Here is a 21202-nt window from a genome sequence, read left to right on the forward strand (position 1 = left end):
AGCATCAGATCCTGTGGTCCTTTTTCACAGTCACACACCTGCCAACTACAGGATGTTACTGCACATTAGAGGGTTCCCATCACCACTGCTTTACTGTGGTCATATACAAGTTCCCTGTTTTAGTTTGATTAAAAAACAATAAAAAAAAGTTAAAGCTTTACACGCATGAGAATAGACATGCTTTTAAAATTACAGAACTATGGTACAACAAATCACCTGCACATAAGGCAATAAGAAGTCTACACGCTGTGATGTCCAACACAACAGACTCTCTTTGTTCAAGACTTCAACAATGCCCTATTTTGACAACACAAAAAAAGAAGTAGATCTCCCTTTTAACCCTCTTTCCCCCTTTAGTTTTGTCACGCTTCAGCACCTGAAGCATCTCATTGTCTCTGGGGCTTTCAAACCCAAGAGAGCTTTACATTCGTAGTAACAACAGCAGGCTTTCATCTGGAATTTCAAAGACTTCAGTGATGGTGAGTATCAATACTGTAATCTGTTGACAAACTGCACAATAGTTTACTCTTCCTTAATCCGAAAGGCAGAGACAGAGGCAGCAACAGAAGACAGGGCACTGCTGTCTTGTCCAATGTGTACATTGACCAAAAAAAAAAGATAAAAATCATACACTATCCAGACTAGATGTGAATACAGTCTGAACAAATGTTCACTGTACTCCAGCCCAAAATATTACTACACAGACACCATTCTATGCTACCTGAATTATTCAGTATGTCTCTAGGCTTGCGATCACTGCAAACTGGAGATTACAAAGTTGTTAGTTCTAGTGAGATAAGGCAGAAACATCACAATATCCATATTACCAGTAAAAGTAGGAAAAAAAAAAAAAAGTCAAAGGCAAAAAAATTCACCATGGCTACTATGACAACATGGCCCTGTAAAATTAATTGAGAATCTCACAACACACCCAAGCTCTGCTTCCCATTACTCACAGGCCCATTCCACCAGGCAGTCAGTCAGTGCAGGGAGCAGCATTTAAGTGACTGCCATTTCAGAAATGGGTGATAAAAAAAAAAAGACTAAAATCTGGATCTTATCACATATAGCAGAGAAAACAGAATAAAATGGGAGAGGGTTAGGGTTGATTAAAAAAACCCACTGCTCTAACACGGATTTCTAATGATGTATGATAAAAATAAATCACAGTTATATAAGGAGGGGTGTGAACAAATTTACTATCTACCAGTTTTCTTGCATTCTAGAAAGTAACCTCCTGTGTGAGGCCTAAGATGAACGGCTAACATTTCCCAAGTGCTCCGGTGAGAGCCATCTTTCTCCAATTCATTCTCGCACAGGGACAGCTCAGGTTTAAAGTTCCCATTCAGACACAGTTGGGCTCTAACCCCTGTGGTACCTTTTAAGATGCAGAGAAACCCTACCAGCACTATTAGAGAAAGAGTAAAGCATACACAGTGTGCATGGAAAAGCCATATACGGTAGGAGCTATATACATTAGTGCAAATCATCTTCCTCCGCTCAAGAGAAGCAGTGCCACACAGCAGCCTTAAAGAGGAGATACGGATTACAGTAAGGACTGAAGAAACTAATAATACTGAGCATGGAAAAGCAGGCCTTGATTTTGCAAAAGCAGCATCACAAAACAGTTTTACCGGTTCACAGATTTTAAACGCCTGTGTTTCTCCAGCATCACAGCCTCTTTGTGCAACTGATCTCTTAAGAAAGTTCACATTTTAATACTTGGCTTAGGCAGTGAAAACAGAAAGGATGCCGACTGTTGCCTTTTCCTGCATCGTTTTTTGCAGTCAGATGGCAGTAAATTCCCATACCTACCTATAGGGAAAATCTCGCCCATTTTCTTCTTGAAAATTTTGTAGTCAACCTCCAAAAAGACGCAGAAGATGATACGATCCACCTGTAAGAAACAGAATTATTCACAGTGAAATGATTGCAACAATAAACATCAGCAATAATAGTTAATACCAACACTGCTTTATGCTTCAGGCAAGCAAGGAAACATCATAGGGACACGTGTTTTGATTTCATTGTGCATCTGTGTTGTAATTTATACAATAAAATTTGCAATTGTAGTTCAAAACTGTATTCTTTGTTAACTACCTCCTGTTTATGCAAACCACTCTTGAGCATAGTATAAATTACTTTTGGCATTCTAGATGAGTACCAGGATGCAATGTTTGATGAAAGTGTCACACGGGGGGGTTTCTAATAAGCATAAAAAAGAGTAAACGGGTAAGCAAAGAGCTCTTTTTCCAATCTTTGTTGGACAAACCTATTTGCGAAACCATTTAGTACTTTAAAATGGCTTTAAAAGGTTTCATGTGGTTTTAATTTACATGAAATCACTTACTCTTGCTATAATACAGGCAAAATGCAGCAAAAACAAAAGCTGATTAGATGACAGGTAGCACACGGGGTAAATAAAACGTTTAACACATCGTCTATTTAGTGAGGCTGAGTGTACCAATGAAACCACAGCCCACAGAGCACGCACCACCAACCCACCAATGGTTCCAAAAAAATCAGGATGGCCTTCTGTGTGAAAGGCTTTTCTAAAAGTGACAAAAAAAAGGCAAACAATAAAAACCAAACACAATTCCAAAGCCTTTAGGACTGAAAGACACCCACAGCGGACTCACTCCAGCTGTGCTATTTCTTTGCTTTATCTGTTCGCCTAGCCCAGCACAACTCCTGGAAGGAGCAGTGGAAAAAGAGAAGATCCACACAAGGCTGAGCTGCAGGACCCACCCACCCAGTAATCGAGTTCTTCTCTGAAGTGCCACGAGAGCATAATCAGAAAAGGATGAATTCTGAGCAGTAGCGAATTCAGCTCCTTGCCTGCCATTTTGCTGCCCTCGTGATTCCATGGGCAATAAGCCAACGTGCTGTGGCAGAGCTGCTTGTGAGCTGCATGCTACAAAAGCAGCAGCCTCCCTCCAGCAGAGAAACCTGCAGGACGGACGCTCACAAAAAAAGTGCCTTCTTTCCATTAACTTCACTAGAAAAAGCTGCCCTTTTGCTAGAGCTGCTTTTCGAAGCAAGTACGGGCCTTGGCTTCAAAGGTACCGTTATACTTGAGCAGCTCTGACTGCCATTTTAGAGCTCATTTTGGAGCAGCCTAGTAGAATAAAGAACAGAACAAGAGCAGGCAAGAATCAGTTATTCTGGAAAGTCCTGGTGGTTGGTAACAAGGACATCTCCCAAAGGCAGCTTCAAAAGCTGAAAGTGCAAAACAGACAGAAGAGAGCAAAGGTGTGGGTTATGTGGGCCCTAGGGAAGAAAGAGGCTGGGGAGCAGGAGAGAAGCAGCAGTAAGACAGAGCTTGGGAGCATTTGCAGACTTGTGAGCAGGAAAATGTGTTTGATTGTACGACATTCAGAGAAACAAACTGCCTTGTGAGGCTCTGGTAAACAATCCAGGTTAGAGCTTCACAAAATGCTGGACTGCATCATCAGCTGCTCCTCACAACAGATAAACTAAATAAACAAAATAATAATAGTATTTAAACAAACAAACATTAATGAAGGGCATGGGCCAAAAGGGCGTATTCATTTGCATACACACGTGTTTATAACATAAAGCTTCAGTGGTGTTTTTACAGCCGTATTTCACCTGTTTCCACTTTAACGAAGTTGTGTTTTCAGGATGGAAGCTTCCGACAGAGAAAGCTTAAATTGCCTACTTTGTACAACCTGATTTAGGATCGTGCTGGGGCAGTCCTAGATTGCCATTTTCTATCCCCACCTCTTGAGCAGAGCAGATACTTGAGCATTACAGCGATAGGTGCAATACATGCACCAGACCAAGCAGCAAGGATGGGAACTTACAAGCCAGAGGAGGAATCATACTCCCACACAGAGAAGTTCTGAGCCGTCTGGCCCTCTGTACGATCTCACATTCTCTGCTGTAAACACTACAGGCATTTCCCTCATTTTCTATATTTCAGCTTCTCAAGGTGCTCCCTTTACTTGTATTTATTCTGCGCAGTTGACAATGACAAAACTTTTGCAATCAGGAGAATTTCTGCTACTTCTAATATGATTCCTTAATTTAAAGATAGGGAATCTCTCCAGAAATGGCACACTATTTCACATTTTCTAGCATCCTGACTATACACATCCTGTATATAAACCTGTTCAATTTCTTCTTGGTGTGAGAAAAAGCGCTCTATTTTTAAGTATGCATAAGATATTGCGATGACAGCCAAAATCCTGTGTTTATCTGATTGAATGGCATGTGTTGGCAGATAGTAAATCTGAAATTAAACCATATTCTATCATCCTGCCAGTCACTGACTATTTTATCTAACATCCCCAGCTAAAATAACTTGGAAATTAGGTACAGAAAGTAACCCTTGTCCTCACTGTTTCCAAACCAGCTACAATAAGCTGCAATAAGGAAAGGTTTAATCCGAGTGGACCCAAAACTCGGTAATCTGCTGGCTCACAAAAGCTCAGCAGGCCTCCCGGGATGCACTCTCACAAAAGGCATTCCTTGCCCAAAGAGGAGAGCTCTCCCATTGCATCTGGAACATGGCAGCAGATGAGCAGTTGGATGCAGCCCCTTCGCAGAGGGCAGGCAGGGACCTCGAGGGACTCCGTGCCCGAGGAGCCCCTGGAGCCTTTTGTAGGTGCCTGGCTCCTCCACAGTTGACCAAACACCACACAGCTGCAACACAAGCCTAAAGGAGCTGCAAGCTGAAGCTATTAAGACTCATCCTTGATCGACAGCTCCTTTTTGGAAGCTGGTGTTAAAATCAACCAGCCCCTGTCAGAGCTTGATCAAATTCTGCTTGCTTCACAGCTATGAATAGTGGGATCAAAGAACCCCAAAATTAAGAGCGCCGTAACAGAGGAAGAAGGGACTTAAATTGCATGAGCTTAGTAGGCAGCTTCGCAGCCCAAGGCTCTGAGTACATTGATTTTCTTTTTCAGTTGTTTTTTTATCCTTGGGACCTGCTCTCCTTGCCAGGCTGCATTTACTTTTGACTGGGATCCATTCCTGGTGGTTTTGCTAGCAGCACTAAATGGGGATCAGCAAACTACCGGAGCTTCGCATGGCCCAGGCTGCTTCTGCAGCAGAGTGGGCCCTGACTCAGTCATTAATGCCAGCTTTGCATGGATGCATCCAAATCTTATCCACAAAACCCCTCACGCTAAGTATAGAAGCAATGCTGTTCTTGACAGCTCTGTTGACCTTAACACAAAGAAGCTGAGAAAAAATAATGCTTCCCTTTGCTCTTTGCTTAAAGGTTGTTGGTTTTTTTTTTCTTTTTCTTTTCTTTTTTTTTTTTTCTCCTTTATTTTGTTGTGTTCTTTCTGCCCTGAGGGGTTAGAGAGCACTTAGCATCAAGTCAGTTTTACATGTGCTGGTGGGCCATGCACCATGCACTGGGTTGGCTCTCTCTCAGACCACTCACAGTCAGGAAGAGCTGTGCAACCAGCTCAGGGACTTCACTGTCACAGTAGCATGGGCAAAGCTGCCCAGGAGGTCCCAGGAGCCCTGGAGCACAGTTGGGGCTGCACCTCTCTGTGGGAGCCCCACTACTCCTGCACACCACCAATCGGACAGCCCTGCCTGCAGAACGCAAGCAGAGCGACAAGATGGGTGTGCACTGCTTGGAGAAACAGCCACAAGGATGTGGCCCTTCCAAGGTGAGTCCAATTCCTCTGCCTTAACTTCTCTATCTGCTTAGGGGACAGCAATACTTAGTTTTGCACTTACACATCACTACCAAGAGGTATTGCCAAGTTTGATCTATAGGACCTGCCAAATAGAGCCATACGCATAGCTGCATGTATGTGCAGGTGCCAAGCCATACATCAGATCTTAAGCAGAAAACCAATCAAGAGCTGTTCTACACTACTTCATCTACTAAGTGTTTCCATGTCATTGCCACATCGTGTCCTAATAAAATAACTCTCAATGAATATAAAACCAGCTACATTTCAGCACTTCCAAGTACTCCATGCGTGTCCTCAGTACCAAGGCATTCACCCAGCAGGCACTGATTGCTTTTTATCATACACAGTAATAAGCTGCTGCACCATAGTTTAAATCTTACCAGAAAATACAAAATTGTAAAACAAAACAAAACAACAAAACAATTGTAATTTAAAAAAAAAAGTTTCCCAAATGAAAATAGCAACAAATAACAAAGAAAACAAAGTAAGAATAAGTCTCTCCTCCTTGTAGCAAATCTCCTTTACAAAATATGCTTATCTGATCCCCCAGAACTCACTGTCATTAGGGCATGGCTAACACCAGAAGCTTGCTGTAACATTTTCAGTTTATCAAACGTTCTGTGGACTTGATTCAAAACTCAGTGGAGCCAAACAGAAGCTTTTTATTGACTTCAGCATTCTTGGATCGGTGCCTATAGCCCATAATGCCAGAAACAACACTTGCCTCCTTAAGAATTAACTCTTCTGATATTCAAATTTTATTATCCTAACTCTTCAGATACTTTCTCAGATACTTCCCTAACAATCACCATTCAGAGTTGTCTGAAGCAATTAAGTCTCCTTGACTACAGTGCCTGTAAGGAAGAGGTCCTAAGCCTTCACTGGGCTAAGATCCCACATCTTCCCTCTGCTCGCAGCACTATTGCTTGGGCAGCTTTGGTGGCTTTCACTGTCCCAGATGGAGAGCAGTGAGAACAAGGCCATATCATCCCATTTTTTTCAAGGTACACTCTCACGGAATCAAAACCTCAATGCTGGGAAACAAAAAGGAGGAGGAAAAGATTTTTAACGTATCACAGAATGAGGCTATGAGTGTCTCACCTGACTGCATTGCACACTGAGTAAAACTCCCATTGCCATGGCAGCAGCTCAACCAGCCGTTCTGAAGGTGACAACTCTCATGCTCATTGTCAGGGACCCCGTTTTTCACTTCCATTTCACTGTTTTCCACCAGGACTGCTGCCTGCCCAGCACCAAGCTGATGCGTCACGTCCCCTCTTTGCACACTTCAAAGAGACCACCATCTGTTTCTGCTCTCTTCGAACACTGGTACATGATACTCTTGATGCCTATTGTCTCCCCTTCAGCCTAACCCCCGCCTGATCTGATCCTCCAGTAATCCTATTGCAACCAACTAGCAGATGGAAAAGCCAGCTCTGGAAGTAACTCGGGCAGATGCCATCTCCCTTGCAGCAGCAGCGAGCTCCCTCACCAGAGGCGCTGCCTTTCCTGAACCCCACGCACATCTGTCCAGCTTTTCAGAGAGCAGGCAGCTTGAATGGAAAGAAAGAGCAAAGAGGATTTCATCCCGCTTGGAAACGAGCCATAGTCGAAGCCAGAAGTTTTCACACACCTCTTCCAAAGGTGAATGCTTCAAGCCCTATAAAACCTAGTCATTTCACAGCGCCATAAATTAAAATTTAGCCTCCTACTATTATTACTAATTTCACAGAAACCATTAAAGCGTAGAGTCTAGCTGACTGTCTGCTCCTTTCAGCATGACATCATGGTCTATAATTGCAGAATTACTCTCAAAAAGAACTTCAGTTTAGTATTTATGGCAAATACAAAGCTTCGGCGCCGCTTCCATCCTCATAAGAAGCTTTAAGCAGGGCAGAGGTGTCAGACTAGTGATATGGCAGATTTGACAATCAATGAACTGTGCGATGATGTTCACAAAGAAATTCATCTGCTCTTAAGATCGTTACACCTGCCCAAGTTCAAACCCACTGCAGACCTGAGCCAAAACACAGTCTGCTTAACTTGAGTTGGCAAACGAGGCCAGCGTCAGGCAAACAGACACCCTCTGGATCACTCCTGCTGGTTGAAGGGGGGGAGAAAGACGCACCCTGTCAGGACAGAGCTCTTCATGGACTTGAGTTTTAAAATTCTTTGAATCCAAAGCAAAAATCTGAATTAATATCCACATTACTGCAAGCCTTCTGAAAGTAGATATTGACGAAGCACTATGATTTCACATCAAGAGCAAATACCCACTGAGGACTAAGCTGTAAGGAAGCAACTCTTACTTAAACCACTGTGTTACTTAGGCAGTCATTGAAAGAATGAAACGCAAAACATTATAAATTATAAAACGATTTATGTTTATCACAAATAGAGATGAATGGTTTCTATGGTGGTCTTACTGAAGTTAAAAAGCAGAAAATTATTATTGGTGCTTTAATATCCTATTTGTGAATGAAAGCGTATTTGCTTGGGCTGAAAGATAATTAAAAGTCCAAAGGCAATTAAAACAAAACAAAACAACACAGAAACCACCATCAGAAATTTATTACAAGTTTAAAATATTAATGCAAACATCCCAAAGGAACTTTAGATAAGGCTTTGCAACAACCCCAGCCTGTAAAACAAAACGCAATAGAAACAGAATTAGAAATGAAACCCAGGATAAATTTAAAGCATGGTCAGAACATCTCTCCCTGTCTGCTCTTCCTACTGCTCTGCTCACATTCAACAGATGATGGCAAATTACTCTCTGCATCTCATGGGTGTCAGACACCTCTGCAGCTATTGCTATGACATAAGCCTATCTCCATGCAACTGAAAAGCATTTAAACCCACAGTACTTGCTCGTGGAAAAGCACTTTTACTCATAGATCTGAACCAAAGCTAAATTTTGCGACAGTTGATAGAGTCTTGCCACCAGGTGGACATTACAGATGCCCACGGTCACAAAGAACAAGCATCAGAGCTAGATCTTAACCCCAGGATTTTGTTCTACTGTTCTCTCTCAAGTGAAGATGTAATAACAAAAAGAAAAACCTATCAATGGTCACAAGCCAAGGTTACAAGCTTGACTGCACTCCATCAGTCTTCCTCTGGCACATCCTTTCAATGCACCCATTTATTGTGAGAATCAATAAAAGTAACTATTTTCCCTAATACGTTGGTTGGTTTTTAAAGGTTACTTATTCCCTCTGAGAGAACCCAGTTTTTGCTTTCAATATCTTTTTAACAGACTGTGTAACTGAAGGACAGGTAGGGCCTTCCCTTTTGGACCTGGCCATTCCCTGTGCTGAGCTGTTACTTCTTTGTGTGAGCAAAGCACCTGTCAGACAAGCAGAAGGGCTGTCCCAGAGAAGCAATTCAGATCAAAAATAGGAAGTTATGATGACAATTTATGACAAATTTTGAAGTATCCAGCAACAAAATTGTATGCATCCTAGTTACTGACATACTGCATGACAAATAAGACATAATGCTTCCCTAGCACTAACGTAAACACAGGCAGACACAGGCAAGAAGCTAACCAGCAGTTAATAGGCCACATGTTCATTTTTTGGCCAGTGACTAAAATCTTTCAGTTTCCTATGGGGTGAAAAAACCTGCAAAATCAGTCTAGGATTTAAGGCAACGTCTCAGTGTGTTTCCTTTGATGGTCACTAAAACTTGTCAGAGAAAGGGCAAGAGAGTACTTTAAAAATGCATTTGTTTTTACCAAGGTATCCATCAATCTGCACAATTCACATTTATGCCACACAAACACAATGACATAAAAGCCATTAATCTTTTCTGGCTTAATACCTACTGTCCTTTGAAGATACATGTTTGGAATATCTGAAGGCGACCTCCATTTTTCACAGTTACCAGTCATAGGGCAGCTGACACAGCCAAGATAATCCTGTATTCAGCGAAACCGGGGGAATGAATGGATTCTGATGAATGTAATTTGCTATCTCAGTGACAAATGGGAAGAGAGGGTATGCATGCAAATATAACTGCGTTAAATAAGGGCTTGTGAAGGATAGTACTCTGAAAAATATCTGATAGACAGTTTTACAACTACCATGCATTTTTGAGGAGATAAATCATCAGCTTACATTAAGTTATCATTATATCCTCATTGTGGCTCTCCAAAGAATATGACAGTATTGTGGCATACAATCAAGCAGCGTGTTGCGATCCCAAAGGTCAACTTTCTCTACCATATTTTACCTTACAACATATTTTTTTCCCCAACAGTCTCTTTAGTACAATTTGGGTTAAATACACCCAGGTTGCCAATAATCATGAGATTCCAAAGCCTGCTTGAGTATCTAACCTGCGGCAGATCCATTCCCAGAAGATGCTATGTTTCACTACCATCAAAAGCTCAGCAAAGATACCCCCAGGACTGAGGTGTCACTTGGCAAAAATTCTTCTGTTGTAGCACTGAGTAATACCCACCAACATGATCTGTACTCCTTCCCAGGGTCAGGAGGAGAATTGCTCAGAGCCTACCACTCCAGGAAGCATACGTACTTGAGAACAGAGATGTAATCTCCTCCTAACCATCATCTTTGAGGCTGCTGCAAGATCCTGAAATCTAAATGAGTCTCTGATTTTATTTCAAAAGCTTCCGATCTAAGCATTCTATGATCCGCTCCATGCAGAAAGACCAGGCTGGTTCTTCCTGTCCTTTAGATGATACAAATAATTTAGGTTTGGATGCTACAGGCAGCCCCAGGAGAAGAGAAAGCTATCTGAGGCTGCAGACCAGCCAGGAGAGCATCTGCAAGGGGAGGCAGCAACTTCTAGGTATTGCCCCAGAAGTCACCAGGTCCCTGCACAGGTGTGAGTGTCTTGCTGGCATCTCATGGTTGGGATTCAAATGGCTGAGAAGCCCTCAGCAGCCTCATTCAAGAAGAAATGTTTGAGCTACAGAAAAAGAGCAGAAGCAGCAGTTGATGGCTTAAGTAACTTTTAAGCGTGTGGCTACAGGCAGGGTAAAATTGCAGTCATGATAAACTCAACAATTTTCTCATCAAGATTGAGCAAAGGTTTTGCCTAGCCTTGAGGGTAGGGTATTTTACAACTGGTGACTGCTTTCACTTCGGACACTTCGCATCACCTTCAAAACTACTGACAGAGAAAAAAGAAATCTGGCTTATCAAGTTGGCTTAAATTGCAACTTACTTCAGTATTTTCATTGAAAGAGGCCAGATGACTCTCATGTACTCAATTACACAAACTCCTAGATAAGCTGGGAAGTTTTGCTTTTGCAAAATATATGGTTTTATTTAGAAATGCCTCAGACCTAATGCAACTGACAACAATTCCCAGCAGCTCCCAGTGGGTATTTCCCATTTACCACTGCCTCTTTAATCATTCCCACATCTCCATCCTACACGAACACTCACATTGATTAGCCCTTAACCAAAAGCCATCGACTTCAAGAGAGGGTTTTGGATCAGTGCAACTAGGCTTTACCTGCCTTGGTGGGAAGACAGCACACACTATGTCCAACTACAGTTATGTTTCCCAAAATGCAGCAAGTGTCATAAAAGCCACGTTTCTTGAGATGGAGGACCTTCACTTATGCTGCATTAACAGCTCTACCACCACAACAACTCCCAACATATTTTGAACACTCCTCTCTATCTCTATGCTTGATTTGAAGAAAAATGTAGGCAGAGATAACTCTGGTGTGAGAACTTAATAATTATTCCCCGTTAAGGCAATTAAAACTCCTGCTGTAGGAGCAAAGTGAAGGCATAACATACCTGCCATCAAGGCTACAAAAGAATGACATGTATACAGAGTCTGCAAAACTCTTATTCGGAAGGTTTGTTGTAGATAAAAAGGATCCCTTCTAAAAAAAAAACCAATAAAAATTGCTTTCCGAAGAATAGAAGCCTCAGAACAGAACTTGAAACAGCTCTGAAACCATCGCTCAGACTGAAACCTGGACTGAGTCTCGATTGTATAAATACTACTTTATCTCACTTCTAGAAGAAAATGTTTTACAATTTATCTGTCATTTATAGATGAAATTAAAGTCATTAATGCAATCCATTAAAGACCACTTTGACAGGACAAAGGCTGATTTTCTCAAACACTGTATCTCTCTCATTCCAATGCTAGAGATAATCTTTTTTGCCATCACAAAGAGACAGAGCCAGGCAGAAAAGGAAGCTATTAAATTTCAACTACTACAAGAAAAAAAAAAAATAAAATCACTTCTCCCAAGATGCTCTTCCAGCGTCTCCTCCTAGAAGATCAACTAGGGATCATTTGCTTAGCAAGCACCAGGTAGATGCCAGGCAACGAAAATCTCCTTTTTTAAAAGCTACTTATCTCCTTTCTTCACAGAAGTTTTCTTTTTTTCTAGAAGGTCGCTTGTTACAATTACACCTTGTTCGTGCCTGAGTCACTTTGGTACCTGTGACCAAATGACATGTTTTTGTTAAATAAGAGTGACTGGAGCAATCGCTGAATCTCAGCATCCCGAAAGAAACCAAGTCAGGGGCCAGTTTGATCTGCACACAACCTCTGCAGTGTTTCTTGCCACTCAGGAAGGAGAATGAGCAAGGAGACAAGAAAATTTGATGCAAAATCCTTCTTCCTCAAGTTTAGAGGGGGGCTGGGTCAGCTCAGCTCAGGGAATGGTTGCACTTTGGAGACTGCTTTTGGAATATTTGCACCTGTTAGAGTCCAGGATCAGTAAAAAAGATACATGCTTGAGAGTAGATGTGGTTATAGATTTGGCATGTGAGCTCGGTCTGCAATTCAGCAGGGATGTCCTCGTGAAGGGTCATTAAGCAAGCTTGATACAGTTGACGAATGTCTTCCACAGAGGATATTGCAACTTTAATATGGGTTGTTTAGAAAAAAATGCGCTGAGATACAAATGTCAACTGCATGCCAGCATTTTTCATGAGAATTGGGAAGGGAAAAAAAAGAGATCCATCTCTTGAGGATCAGTTTTCAAATGATTTTAATAGATGCTAATGGCATGAGGGTTCTCGGAAAATAACCAGCAGATGCTCTAACACTTCACCAAGTCTCGTCTAACCTTGGGTACATCAGTTCTACAATATCCATCTTCTAGACAGAGCTCTGTTTCTGCAGCTAGAATGCTAATGATGGCTCTTAGTGGTTTCTGACTTTTACCAGTGGTTTAATTTCTGTGGCAGATCATGGCATGCAAGCCACTGAGGCAAGTAAACACATATTTACATTCTATTAGAAAGGACAAGAAAATACCTTACTGATGGTACATTGCTATCTACAGATAACCTTTCCTCTATGTATCTCCTCAACGTAAGATAAAAAGCATCTAAATTACTAAGACTTTGCTCAAATACAATTGAGAACATTAGCACAATTTATACGAGCTGCTACAACGCACTGATGCATACCAAGTCTCCAAAACCATTTATTGCCAAAATGTCAATGCTAGAAGCACAAAAATGTAACTTATTTTATGCCATTAATTAACTAATGTTTGCACAGCACTTTGAAAATGTAAAAGCACTTTGAATACTAAGAGCTAAGCAGTATTATTTTTACTTGTGTGGACTCACTGTATGAATCATACATAATAATCACCTCTTGCGGAAAGTATTTTTGGTCCAGAGCCAAAACCTAACCTAAGATCTGGCACTTCTGTTCAGCAAAGCATCTGTAAATGGTCCTGTTTGGGTTTCTGCTGGAAATTTTTCACAACACATTCGTTATTGAGTTCTTCACCCTACATGTTAGGGTCTAAAGAGCCTGCACATTTGTGATTGACTTTGTATAGCAAGGCAGCAAGTAGTTTATTGTATTCTCCTCATTTGTCCAAAACATTTGAGAACAGTGACTCAACAGAACTAGCCTGGATTTAAACAATTCTAGTCAATCAAACTGAATGGATGTAACACAGGAATGTGATTCCCTTTCACCTGTGGGAGCTACGGCTCCTTCTCCATCACAGGTTATGTTGTGGTCTCTTGGTGAGAAGTATTAACAGAAGAATTAGAGGGAGCCATCACCACCTATCCCTATTACGTGATTCCTCCCATCTGACCACCCTTGTCTAGGCTTTTGTGACTGAGGCGATCCTCATGAATGGGAGTTCTTCCCTTGCAAGAGAGAAAAGACAGCTTTTGCAGAGCCACATTTCATACCTACAAGCACATCTGTCACAACAGCCTTAAAAAAATACACTCGGCTAACCCATCTTTGCACAAAATTGCTTCTCTATGACCACATTCATGGGGGAAATTTAAGTTAAAAAGAAAAAAAAACACACCCAGAAACCACCAGAAATTCATCATTCTCCTGTTCTGATTAGTTAGCAAGAACAATGATGACTTACAGCTGGCCTGATTACCACCTGCAGTTGGATTGGCCCCAGGTTTCCAGAGGTTTGGGCTTCCTGGCTGACCTGCTGATATGCTCCATCATTTCTGTAACTCCCAAATCAGAAGATATTTTATGCATGTCTTGTATTTGTTTAAACATATGTCTATCCGTAATATAAATTAGTCTGTGTGGGATTAACCTAGCCAAGATTTTTTTTGCTCCAAGTCCATCCGGACGTTCAGATTTAAAGAGTTTGAAAGTAAAGAACCTGATCTGTAATGCACCACACCCGTCTCCTGTGAACAACTGCCCTGCTATGCCTCTGACAGATGATAAGTATATTTATTCCCCATCGCTTTCTATTCTTTAACTGACGCAAAAAGAAAAACAAAAGTGGGAAATACCTGATGTGGCTGACATCAGTTTATAAAGCTTGGACCTATACTCTTCACTCAATGCAGGGAAACTTATTTAGATTTAAGGGGAAGAAAAAAAAAAAAAAAAAAAGGAGAAGAATGAAAGGATATTTGAACCGACTGACTTTGAACAGATGAAACGTTTTACAGTGTTTACAGTTTAAATTTACAAACCGCTCCGGGGCAGCTAGGCTGCATCTCCTATCCATAAGGTAAACACGGTGAGGCTGCTTGCAGCATGGCTCCCTGGGGAGAGCAGAGCCCGGCTGGCTGCCAAGTGCTGCTGGGGCTCCATGCAGAGCCCAGGGCTGCACCGTGCCTGGAGCTTGCACAGCACCTGCTCCTATTCTGCCCAGTTCAGCAGGAAGCACCCAATCTCATGTGATCCTGGAGCAACATCTTGATCTCCGTTTAGCCAGACAGAAAAAACATAGGTTTATAAGTCGGCGCATTTCAGTGAGCTGCAATGGGGCTACAACAGCAAGACTCACCCTGCACATTGCTTTCATGCACTTGCTTTCCATGTCAGGCTGTGGTGTATGGCACAGTCAGGATTCCGGATGTAAGCTATGGATTCACGTAGTACTCATGAACTTTTAGTTTGCAGGAGGTGGAACAACAAGAAGAATAAAAGCACACCTCAGGCAGGTAAGGTAATTAACTCATTTCAACTAATCCTGCCTGCTCCTGTAGCAGACACGAATCTACCAGGTGCCTCTATACAGAAACTCCCATCAGTTCTCTACATCTTTGGGTTTCAAGAGACAGGGGAGCCCTACATCTCAGGTCAGTGTCAGGTTAATTTGTGGAGCTCTTCCCCATTAAACTAATCAGGGCCCAAATACAACACCGACAGACGTGAGTAGCGCTATTCAGGCCCATCACCACTCACTCAGACCCCCTCCCGCAAGCATTTGCTGAGTTCCTACCAAAGTGATTCCTCCGAATGATTTAACTTCAGACTTGAACATTCTGCGGTTCCCCGTGTTACAATCCACATGGCACATTCCCACATATGCATTATTCATGGTTATCCGAACAAAATTATTACCTGCTGTGGATCGTGCAACACCCACCGTGTTCCGGTATCCGGTGACTCACCAACAAATTTCACTTCTTTAAGTCTAGCGTGCTGAGCGACAACATGAAGATGTCAAAATCTCTAAAAAACCACATCCATTCTCTCACGTATTTTCAGTTATAAAAATATTAGCTGCGGGGTTACGGTTTTTATGCCAAGCTTCAAAGCAGAATGACTCCATACAGATAGATCACAATCTTCTAAAATGTGGATTTATAACACGTATAATGGAAGTCTGGTAAGTATAACATTTCAAATGTGACGTTCTTACAAATGCCCCTTTTCGAGTGATGCGATATGATAGCTTGAACTGCCTCCTGATCCATGGCAGGACAATCTTTTCTTCCTTTTCTAATGGAGGAAGACCTCCATTATTTTCAGCTTACGGAACAGAAAGAAGAAGGCAGTTTCTCAGAAGGCAGCTCCTTGCCCCACAATGAAAGATCCTGCAGGAGTGATGGATGATAGAGCTCCTACGGGACTAGTGCAACTTTCAGTTATTGCTTGCCTTGTTCCCTCCTTAGAACTGAAAACGTACTGTTGCTGAACATACTGCACTCACATCCTTTCCATCCATTCAAAATGATGAGGGCATCTTGAAAATTGCAGCATTGTGCCAACTGATAATTGCAAGCATCTCTTTTGCCTTGTAACATTTCTAAGTATTTTAGGAACTCAAGTCACGTTTTCACATGCGTCTTCCACGTACAAAGACTAAACAAAACTTAAGTAAATAAAACCCATATCTCGAGTGTCTCCAAAAGTCAGGTTTTGAGGAAAACATCAAATATCACAAGAATTGGCAACAATAAAGACTGCGCTATTCTTTAAATGCATGGGAAAATGAGAGAACTACCAAAGCAGAGGCACACGACCGAGCTGAAACACTATGCTGTTATTTGTAAGGTCACTCCACCTCTTGTCTGATCACACCAAACGCTGTTGTACTTCTTTGATTAGAACAAAGGGACATGGGTCAGCTTTCTGCAATGGTCCTCACACACTTCTGCCTCTGTGGATGCAATGGGTCACACTCAGCCTTGCCATTATCCATCTGTAAGTGGTGACTCTGTACGGATATATATTTTTTCTCTTTACTGTGCTGAAAGGGGAGGACAGCATTTTTGCAAACCAGGTTGTTTTCCACCAAAAGGAAAGCTCTGAGGGTTTGAGGAAGCAGCAGATGGAACAGCTCTGGGAATTAGTTTTATTTTGCTGTGCTTTTCCTTACCACATTCCCCAGGACTCAGATTTGTATTTCCAGGCTCTGTTTCCTTGCAGAGCTCCTCCACCAGATTCTATAAGGCAGCTAACACCACCTTATCTGCCTGTATTGGCAGATAACACCACTGTTATGGAGGACTTGCCAGGCAGCTCACACACAAAAATCTGCCACTGTCCAAAACCATGAAAAGGTCCTTGCCTTTTGCATGGGAAGCCTTCTTTGAGACTTTCTACATGGAGTTTTGGCCTGACCTAATGTATTTACCTGGAAAGCAAACAGCTTTACTAATATTGTCTGTTGCAAACTCCTGCAGCTATGTGTTGCTTGATTTGGAAGTCCACAACTGGGAGGTGGTGAGTGGCAAAGTGCTGCAGGAGGGATTCCTCCAGCTAATATCAGCGCAACTCAAAAGGGAAATGCTCACTTTACAGTAAACACTGCCATGGACAGGTTTTAGAGCCTGATACTAAACACGTTCTGGCAACAGAAAGTAGCTATTAAAAACATTTTCAACTGGGAGAACTGAAATGTGTTCCACGCTCAAGCGAGACAAGCACACAAATCATTGAGTTTTGGGAACTTCCATTTCTTTTACCCCGTTGTAACATTCAGAGCCATTTCCTTCCCTTTTATTCACATTGTGTTTATTTAAAAGGTTCAATCTGACTAAATTCAGAGCAATTTTGATCGCCAAATGTTTTTCTTTTGTTTCGCTTTTAATCATTCTTTTATGTGCTGTTGGTTTGTTTTTTTTTTTCCTTTTTCTTTTTCCTGTGAAGCCGGGCTCCAGCAGCTCATCAAAAATAGGGCGGCCCGAATTTCATCTCGCTGTTTTTGTGACATAGCTGCAGTGGGCAATCTGATCTCATCAAGAAACAATTGCAGTAAAGACATCTAAGTGGATGTCACAGCTCTGCTGAAAGATAATAAAGTGAAATGAACCAAAAAACCAATCTTTCCAATACAAATCACATAGTTAAGTTGTAGTGATTTGCAAGCAGAATCTAGAAGCAGAGTTTTGGTGAGGGAGGGGGGAGGATTGAATATAATCAGAAATGCCTGATTAACACTTTTAAGTAATTTTTAACATATTTGGGTGAGGGTATAGTTAAGGGATTTTCAACATGAAAACCTGGAGCTGTTGTGTACTGTGCCCTAAATGAAACTCTCGGTAACAACAGAAAGGGCGACTTACACCACCCTCCACTGCAGCTTGAACTGCTGTCTCCTAAGATAAACACTATCGATTACTTTTAAGCCCCCTCTCTATTAGAAAGAGACTTCTAATTTGGGGAAATCAATAATAAAAAAAAAAAGCTAAGAAACACAGATTCTGTCCACATAAGCCTGCAAACAGGAAAGGGCAGAACCTTACATTACTTTGGAAGATCCCTGCTGAGTTGCAGGGCAGAGGATCTGCCCCTTGGGCTGCATTCTTCTTAAACACCGAATCTGCATCTGCATCCACAGACTATTGTTTTAATTTCCTGACAGAACAAAACTTGCCACACATGTTTTAAGATTGTTATTTTTCCTTTTTAATGTCAGCTTCGCATTCAGTGTCTGAAAATTAACTCCTTAAGTAGTTTAACAAATATCTCTTTTTTCCCCAAAGCAAAAACTTTTGTTAGAGAGCGAAATAGCATCAGCTTTCAAGCTGTGGGGTCCTTTCTACTTCTTTTGTCTATTCAGCAGCAACGGAATGGTGTGGTGGTATTGAATTACCAATGCTGATGTGTTGGGAGGCTTGGGTCTGTGCTCTCCGGTAGGGTTTTTTTGGGGGGGTTGTTTTTAAAGGCACATGCTATAAGAGCCCAACAGACAATGCCAAATCTCCAAGAGCAGATATGCACGGAACACTTCATAAACCACATTTGGGCAGACACTGTACATTATATACCATGCAAGATGGCCTGCGTGCCTTCCAAGAAAAACACCAACACCGACTGAACGTAGGCCAAGGATTTTCTCATTAGCATGACTAGAGGTTAGGCAGGCACACAGCGTTTCCCTTTCTGTTTTCCATTTACAGAGGCAACCACTCCTAGGCATATTATACCTAAAACACAGCTGGATCTTCTACAAAGGAATAGTTGTGGTCTTTGCTTGACTTTTGCTGCTAAACTCCTGTCTGCTCAGAATTCACGTGATTTCCTCTGAAAATGGTGAGGCTCACTATAATGTGACACTGCTTTTCTTACGGTCTTCCAGGGAGTGGCCATCCCAGGCTAGGATTAAAACAGCAATTTCACCGGTGACTCTCCTGTTAAAGCAATTATCTGCGGCCGGTATCTGAACGTATCACTTAGTCTTTGATTGGTTAAATAAATAAGAGGGAACTCGGCAACAAAAATAGCTAGCAAAGACCAGGAGGTAATTGCATGGTTAACTCTGTAGAAGGCAGTCTTATAAGAACAGCGGAGGAATTTTTATTAAAGTAATCACAAACAGATTAATAGCTTCGAAAGCAACAGGGGATTTTCTCTTCCCCAGTGATGGGATTTTCAGCAGACCCAAACCAGCTCTTGTCTAAGTCGAAGCGTGCTTATCTATATCCATCTCCCCTGATCACCTCACTTCTCACCATAAAGGGAAATCAATACGAGGACTTGTTATTCAGAAGAGTCTCAGGAGTCAGGCACTGTGATTGCACCTCTAATCCTACAGGAATCCATTTCCAACATCTACATCAAATCAAATGCAACAGGCACGCTGCTTACAGCTGCTTTGCAAAGCCTCCAGTCTAGGGAAGCAAATAAAAACCAATGCAGGCTATCTAGCTGACCCCTTACCTCTGAATGTGGTGCTGAGTACCCAGAGCAGCCGCCCTAAAATAATCCTCTTGATTGCGTGCAGTTTTAGGATGGAGACCTTTGTTAGAACAGAAAACTGTTTCGCTCTCTGCACCGTGCCTAAGTATGGATTTCTCTTGCAGTCATTTGGGTGACCAATTAGGAAAACAAGGGCAGCATGAGGGTTAACAATCGATCTCAGCACCGCGGCGCTCCCTGGGCACACTTGCAGAGCTGCTGCTAATAACACTGGTGGCAGTTTCCTGAGCTGTAACTCATAGCACGATGAGAACAGCTTCTGATTTGATGAAAATCCGTCTCTCACTGCTGAAAAACAGCCTATCGTTACAAAAGTTTTGAACGTGCTAACAGCTAATTTATTAAAGGGGCTCCCGCAGTGTCCATGTTTACAGGGCTCAGATGACATACAAAGGAAAGGTGCATACGAGGGGAGAAGAACTGAGCTGTATTTTTGGAAAAGCAGCACAGTGTGCCAGAATCGGGGCTGGACCGATGAAAGGAACAGCTATGATGTTGTGCTGAGACTTCTTTCAGCCTTGTCTAAAAAAAGCACAATTATGGACTGGAAAAGAAGGCCAAATAAGTTGTATTTTATAAGCGTCAAAATAAAAAGGGACGAGTTTAGGCCAGATCTTTCCAAGATGCTCAGATGTGAAAAGACAGAAAAGCACAAATGAGAACTGATATCTTGTTGTACGGTATCTTCTTTGCCTATGAAAATTTATACTTTTCCCCATAAATCCAAAGCTAAAACATCTCAGACCAAAAATCACTGACAGTTTGTGCTTCAAAAGCATTACAGGGATAGGAGAGCGAGGCTGCCTTTCTCAAAGCCTCACGTGGTAATCAAGAGAGTAAGATACTCTCCACAGATTTCAGAGGAGATGAAATCCCCCTATCTCTCTCTCCCAAGAAGCAGTAACAGACATTTCCAGCCATCTCCAATAACAATCATACGTTCCAGATGTCTCTTTTTGACAAGCTGTTAGACTGCCAAAGCCTGAAAATGGAAGAAGTCCAAGAAAGAATTAGGTATCCTCTAAATCTAACATTACCTCATTACCTGCGAGTAAATATTAGGCATAGTCTGAGTTTAGAAAATAAGGCTAAGTGCAAGGAACACCTGCTTAACAAGCTAATGGACTAAATCATTCTGTCTAATTTTCAGACACGAACACTTATGTTAGATTTCCTCCTCCCAGCTGTGTCATTTTGCAGAGAAATGTTCATAAAATAATCTTAATAACTTTGCACTATTCACTTAAACTAAATATATACACTTCAACTTTCACTAAAACACCACTGTTAGAAGCCAACCACTTGATGCATTGTCAAGTGACACTAATGAGTGTGACTTTTAATGGGCTTTAAGCAGCTGAGGGGAAAGGAAGTAAAACCACGGCAGTGCTGAAGATATGAGCATCTGGTCAAGGTGCTGCATTGGCCTTGAGCCTCTGATGTGTGCTGTAGTGAAAAAAGACACTCCTATAACGAGCAGGCACGCATAAATATCTTGGTGCTATCTTTTCCATCTTTCATTCAGCCTATTTTTAAAGCATCAACTCGAAATAAAATCACAATATTTTTGGATCTCTGAATACATTTACATATCAAACAACATTAACTATAAGAAG

The 21202-nt window shown here is 41.8% G+C and overlaps 1 protein-coding gene across 4 annotated transcripts in view; it reads right to left on the reverse strand.

Moving 5' to 3' along the window:
• MACROD2 (mono-ADP ribosylhydrolase 2) overlaps window positions 1-21202 on the reverse strand; it is an 835077-nt gene that overhangs the window by 91428 nt on the left and 722447 nt on the right. For all 4 annotated transcript variants that reach the window (XM_052678095.1, XM_052678026.1, XM_052677938.1 and 1 more), the window contains exon 9: window positions 1816-1897. In XM_052678095.1, the coding sequence (XP_052534055.1) occupies window positions 1816-1897 (82 nt within the window). The remainder of the gene's footprint in view (window positions 1-1815; window positions 1898-21202) is intronic.

This window comes from Tympanuchus pallidicinctus, unplaced genomic scaffold (genome assembly GCF_026119805.1).
Source record: "Tympanuchus pallidicinctus isolate F22 unplaced genomic scaffold, pur_lepc_1.0 scaffold1, whole genome shotgun sequence".
Lineage (NCBI taxonomy): Eukaryota > Metazoa > Chordata > Aves > Galliformes > Phasianidae > Tympanuchus > Tympanuchus pallidicinctus.